The 6575-nt window shown below is 35.8% G+C and overlaps 1 protein-coding gene across 1 annotated transcript; it reads right to left on the minus strand.

Moving 5' to 3' along the window:
- Positions 1-4: 4 nt before the first annotated feature.
- LOC145202827 (receptor-type tyrosine-protein phosphatase epsilon-like) lies at positions 5-4689 on the minus strand. Its single transcript, XM_080075816.1, has 11 exons — positions 4589-4689; positions 2154-2293; positions 1939-2091; positions 1715-1831; positions 1465-1553; positions 1331-1404; positions 1117-1239; positions 936-1052; positions 708-847; positions 383-518; positions 5-324 (listed from the first exon to the last, which is right to left on the minus strand). The coding sequence occupies exons 1-11, from the start codon at positions 4649-4651 to the stop codon at positions 250-252; spliced, it is 1227 nt and encodes a 408-aa protein (XP_079931942.1). The 5' UTR covers positions 4652-4689; the 3' UTR covers positions 5-249.
- Positions 4690-6575: the final 1886 nt, after the last annotated feature.

A 6575-nucleotide genomic window follows, 5' to 3' on the forward strand; every position in this document is an offset into this window, starting at 1 on the left:
CATCTACAGCAGTTCAATGCTAGAGGATTGACTAACAATGAAAACGCACTTTTTAGGCGACAACGACAGTTCGATACACACGAACGTAAACATGATAAAGAGGCCGCCACAAGTAGTTTGTTTCACGAACAAAAAACTTTTCAACTCTTGACTCACTTTGCTCATTTTGTTGAACAAAAACTCTAAAATCGTCACATATATGTAATCGCTCGTAACATATTTCTAGTATAGTTAACCTCAATTTAAAGTTTATTTATAGTTTGAATAAGTGTCCAAACCAGACAGATAATGCATGACGACCGAGTAGCAGAACTTGTAGAGTTCCTGTAACAACATCATAGTTGAAGAGGATATCTCTAATTAAAAACCTTACTTGAATTACCTTGTTGTCGACCATATTCGGTCTCATATCTCTCAGATCTTTTACAGTTCGGAATACATCCACCCGCTTTTGTGCTTTCAAACGTTCGAGAATGTTCACCAGAGCGATGAAGGTCCCAGTTCTGGTTGATCCGTTACTGCGACATTACACGAAAGAATTTAGTAAGTTTAACTTAATTGAATAAAACTCGAACGAATTTGATTAATGTAGTTTTTAATGTAGACCTACAATAGTAAAAATGACATTGTATGAAGCATTTTATGAATTTAAAACATTTAATGAAGGTCGGTTGATTTTGAACCTAATATAATAAATTGTTTTTCACCTGCATCCTACCAACACACACTTGCAATTCTGTTTTTGCCGTTGCATTTCCTCAATAATTTTGATGAAATCCATTACTTTCGGAGGTCGTTTCACGTCACTCCATCCCTTGACTTGCAGAAGCTTCAATTGTTGGGCAGCCTGACAAGAAAATAAAGGTTGTAGTCAACATGCGAGAACAAGAAGTATCGCAACTGCTTTGTTTTTATTATAGGTAAACTAAACTCACAAAGGCGTTGGTTGCAGACCAGACGTCGAGAGTTATTATATTGCAAACGTTGCTTTCATTCACATCACGAACTGATACCGAAATGTCTTCATATTGTAAAGCTGCATTGAGTGGAATCTAAAATTGGTAACATGTTTCAAAAGTATAAAACCATTTTCGGCAAAGTTTTTGACAAACTTACATCAATGCTGCTCTCCAAATCAACGACAACCAAAGCTTTCTTCTCCACAATCATCTTCCAGAAGTTTTCATGTTCTCCAGCTGCAGGATTTCTTGCCGCGATGAAGTCTGAAGACCCATGGTTCTGTATATTAAAAGAAATACATAGTGTTTTATGGAAATGTCGAAAACAGTTTTCCACATTGATCATTATGAGCAAATGTTAGTAATTTCACTTGAATGTATGAAGCATCCAACTCCTGAATGTTATGACTTTTGCTGTCCCAAAGTTTGACCGAAGTGTTCGTATCTAAATTCAATTTTTAACAGGATAATTATAGATGTCTAACATTGTAAGACATTTTTTTACATGTTCTCAACTGCGGGTGATTTTCCTGCCATTTCTCACCAAATCTCCAAGATGACAACGTGTTGAATTCTTGCTCCAGCATTTCCTCACTGAAAACATAATTAAATTTTATACATAAGATGCCAGTTGTACATTACAAGATCAACAACTATCAGTCATCGTGTTATTCGAAATCCTTACTATATCGTGATTCGTGAGTTTACATTGTGTCAATTTGACTGCTTATTGTAAATGTCATAGGATTGCTCACATTTCACTCGAAGTCACTGATCGCAGTTTCGCAACATCTTTATCTGTTTCCTTTAAACTCTCGCGCTCCGTAAGCAGTTTGTAGACGTACATGTATTGATTCTGTAGCAAGAACATACTTCATAATTAAAACCCTTGCGACAAAACTACATCCAAGCAGCATTCTTGCACATTCGTAAAATGTTGCCAAAACGTAATTCACAAAACCTAAAATTGCTAAGTTACATTTTTCTAATGCTTACCGCATTTTGAATCATATCTATTCGATTTTCTCTCATTCTTAACACAGTTTGTGGCACATCAACTGTCCCTTTGTCGTCAAGTTCATGAAACAAAGTGTCCATCGCTATGTAAGTACCTGTGCGTCCCACTCCAGCACTGCATTCAAAGATAAGTTTCGTTTAACTATTAAAATAACATAGGGTTTGTCAAGCCTTTACCTGCAGTGCACAATGATTGGAGCATTTGTGTTTTGCAAATCATCAACCATGTTACGTAGATGGATCATGTTGGATGTAGTTACTGGAATCCCATGATCGGGCCAAGTTGTAAACTGCAGCTGTGTTATGGTTCGTTGCTCCTGGGAAAAACAAACATCTTTTTAACTGACAAAGTGAGATTGTTACTCTTCATATTTGTAATGCTTATGTGGGATAATAATCATTTTATTCAACAGCAAAATTTAAGTCAATATTTTTGTGTCGATTTGCGCATTTCCAATTAGCAGGCTACTGCGTTTGCATCATGCTAACCAGCTAAACATAATCTGCATTAGAACGTGAATAACTACATGCCACATTATGCTTTAAATCGGGGGTGGGCAACCTGCGGCCCGCTGGCCGCATCCGGCCCTTCATCAAAGCTTGTGCGGCCCGCAGAGACGCTTGGATATCAAAAGTATTGGCAAACGAGTCCAACTATTACATATTTTTGAGCTGATTAATGCGCCTGATGCTAGTTTTCTGCGATTTGGCAAAATGTAGCTAGAATCAAATACGAATTATACTTGAAGTTAAGCATATTTGGTAAGAAACAAAGCAAAATCACTTTGTGCGATGCACGTGTGCGGCCCTCGATCCAATTTTGACATTTATAATTGGCCATACAGTAACAAAGGTTACCCACCCATGCTTTAACCCTTTAACTGCGGGGGGCGCATAAATGCGCCCCGAGACATGCCTCGTTGTAAACAGCGATAAAAATCACATCAGTGCGAATATTTTTTCCAACTGGGGTGCGTTTGAAAGCTTATGCATATTGGATTCAATTTATTCGAAAAAAATGATATGTCAGTATTTGAAAAAAATTGATTACAGTAAGGAGAAAGTAAAAATTCGAAAAAAAACATGTTTTTTCCTAATTTTTGTTTTTGAGCCGTTTTTTGTTATTTTACGCTTGGTTGATTCACAGACAGCTGTTTGGAGTTGATTTCAGGGCTTTGCGTGCGTGTTGCGGCGATCTTTGTTTACAATTTGATATGTGTGCAGCTGAATTGGGCTTGGAAGTGGGTAGTTGTGGGCAGTGAATTTGCCTTGGTTTGCTTGAATATGGTGCTGTATCAGTCAGTTTAGCTACTATTAGTGGTGACAGCAGTTATTTATCACGAAAACAACTGTTGTAGAAGCGATTTGACTCGGGAAGTTTATGGTTGCTGACCTATATTTTGATTGTATTTGGTCATCAACTGTATTTATATTTGTCAAATGATGGGAGGATTTGGCCTCATAAATGGACAACAAATACAGAAGAATCAGTGCAAAGTTCCTTTGAAATGCTTGGAATTGTGGTTTTTCTGCTAACTTCCGTGAATTGTGTTTCAAAATTTTACATGTTGTGGTGTAATGATACATAATAAACATCCCATGTACAAACACTTGTGAAAGCATTATGTGTACAGGTATTTGGTAAACATTAGAATAAGTCAGTAAATTGGAAAGATTGCCAATAATTATTATTAAAAACAAGGTTTATACACTCAAAAACATTAATTTTGTCCTTTACTACAGTAAAACAAGAAACTAAAATTGTTCATTATGACGTCATGGGCTAATTAATGACGTCATTGAAAAAACACACATCAATATTTTTATAAGGAATTGTTTGTAAAACAACTTGGAAGTAATAATTGTAACGAAAAACATAAATAAACTGCAATTTTATGAAAAAATAGAATTGAAATGACGTCATTTCGTAAGTGGTGACGTCATTGAAAAAAAAATTTTCTTTAAATTGTAGAAAATTTTATACCCAACAACTTTCCCAGAGAAAGTTTTTGCCTATCTTCTATCGATTTTGCATAAAACCTCAAAGAGCAAGAGCATGTCTAAAGCATAATTTTTGTCAAAAAGAATTCAGCAGTTAAAGGGTTAAATTATTTCGAATGTTTAAGAAAACAAAACCATCAAAAACAATGTAATTGTCAACCAACCAACTATACTTACCACGTATTGTTATACCACCTATTTGTTACAACATTTTACTTACTGCTGTCGTGGATATGACGAACTGTCGTTGAACGATTCCACCAATGGTTATTTCAAGCTGTGTTTGAACTGAAAGGCCAGCGGTCAAATTCGTTTGAGATTCTACCTCGGGCCAGTATTGTTCACATTTTGGCTTCAGAAAAACAGGTTTTGCAACACCAACCAAGGTTAGTAAACCACTAAATAATTATGTTTACCGAAACATGGTTTACAATTGTAACTTGTGCAGTCACGTAAGACCATTTTGATCAATTATTTACTTTTCAAATTAAACTAAGTGGAATGGAGTTGAATATTTGTTAAATAAACAAAAGTGCAGCAATGATGTTGACTTTAGGTAAAAATTAATTTTCTGTTTTAGGTCGCTCGTTATCAGCAGTTAAAAAAATTACCTTTCCGTTTTCCACCAAGCCAGTAAGCATTACGATGATGTTGGAGTTTTCCTGCCAAACCATCAACCAGAAATCGTTGATTGTCTCCTTCTTCGGACCCTGAGTGGCAATAAACTTCCTCTCGTTACCGTAACCCGGTATATAAGCGGCGTTGATGTAATCGTTTCCACCGCTTACTTGTAAAACCACTCGAGCATGATCGTCTATTTAACAAACACAAGTTATACAGAAAGACAATTGTGCACGTATCAGTTACATTGTAAGAAACGGCCAGTACAGGAAAGTAAGGACCTCTTAATGCTGCCATGCGTACACTTTTAGATTTTGGTTTTGGCATGCATTTCTTTGCGGATACGCCTGAAAACATGTTGTGACTTTAACAATCAGGGAGTCAATTGACTTCTCTCCAGCACAAATGAAACAAAAAAAAAACGTCTGATATAACCACCTTTAGGTTGTCTATTTATTCCTGATTTGAACAAGAAAACTATAAGAATGCAAAAAGCAGTGCACTGCTAATATATATCATGAATTATACCGCCAGATCTATTTAAATTTCATGCGTTTTCTGGAAGAAGTAGAAACAAAATGAAACACTGTCAAAACATCTGTCCGTTCCAATAAAAATCTGTCTTTAACACAGGTCTGTTTGAGCGCAACTGTTATGCAAACAACATCGATTTAATGTTTATCCTGTTTGTTTGGAAATCGGGTGCCTATTTAACTGAAAATATTTACCTTTTCACTATATTTACACAATGTGTTTAAAGCATACGTTGTAATCCAGCCTTCAGCCATTTATTTGCTGGTCGATTTTGCTGGCCACGTTTAGAATTTCTGTACTGGAATAATGCACAAGACATAATCCGCAAAACTTTATTATTGCCTTTGTGTGGAATAAAATTGTGACAAAATACTCTCGCATGTAATGTTGGGTACAGTTGCTTACAAATAACCGTGAAATTGAACAATTTTTTGTCATAAACGTTGCTTAGACCGTAGTTGCTGTGAAACCAATTTACTGATTATTGTTATTCGACTTTACCATATTGCCAACTTTAATACTTACACGGGAAAATATTCTTGTAGCGGTTTCTCACAGCGTTTAACTGTGACACGTCCCTTGTTCTCTGGTTGTTTTTGCATTGGTTTTGGATTTTCTAAATTAAAAATAAGTATTGTGTAAATGATAACATACCAAAATATCGGTTTTATTTTACGACATCTTAAATTTTACGATAACAAGAACCAAATTAACCTAGTAATAAAATAATCGGCGAAAGAGAAACCACCATGACATGTTATATAGCCTACACAGTACTTGACATGTTGATTTGCATCAAAACAAACCTCAAATTCGTTGGCAAAAAGAAATCCTGACTCAGCATATTTCTTAAACAACCCAAACAAGGTGGAATTCGACCTGGCTTCATGCGCTACGTTTTGGTAGACACCGTTTCCAACTTAAAACAAGTTATGTTTGATATTCGCAAAGAAACAAATCTATCCCTATGATTTAAACATTTGCACGATTGTAAGAAATAAAAACCCACAGTATCTTCACATTTTTGTGCGTGAAAGTGTTTAGCAATTTACAAGTTAAAACAGTTTTTATGTTTTTTTATTGTTGGTAGCACACAGGAAGAAATCGTCAAGTAAGAATGTAAGTAGCTACCTGGTGGTAATCGTGAAGAATGATGATTAGAAACTTCTGCTTGCAAAGGTTGATCCTTGCTTGGTCTGTAAACGCAATAGAACAGTTTCACTTATTATAACGAGTTTTTATTTCCAATGAAATTCCCATGCAAAAGTTTCACTTTTTTAGAACACACATTGTTTTATCTTTCTGTTGGTGCGTGAGGATCATTGGATAACAGTATATCATGCATCGACTGAAGCTATTACCCAAATGCGTGGTGAGCCAAATCAATTGTTGACAAACCTTTGTCTTCGACGAATGAACATGACCACCAGCCCAACAATGACA

This window comes from Phallusia mammillata, chromosome 1 (genome assembly GCF_965637545.1).
Source record: "Phallusia mammillata chromosome 1, kaPhaMamm4.hap1.1, whole genome shotgun sequence".
NCBI classification, from domain to species: domain Eukaryota; kingdom Metazoa; phylum Chordata; class Ascidiacea; order Phlebobranchia; family Ascidiidae; genus Phallusia; species Phallusia mammillata.

Coding starts and splice junctions, on each gene's coding strand:
- LOC145202827 (XM_080075816.1), bottom strand. CDS start 4,651: ATGGTTTGGCAGGAAAACTCCAACATCATCGTAATGCTTACTGGCTTG. Junction 1,053..1,116: donor ATTTGGAGAGCAGCATTGAT/GTAAGTTTGTCA, acceptor TACCAATTTTAG/ATTCCACTCAATGCAGCTTT. Junction 848..935: donor GGTCTGCAACCAACGCCTTT/GTGAGTTTAGTT, acceptor TTTTCTTGTCAG/GCTGCCCAACAATTGAAGCT.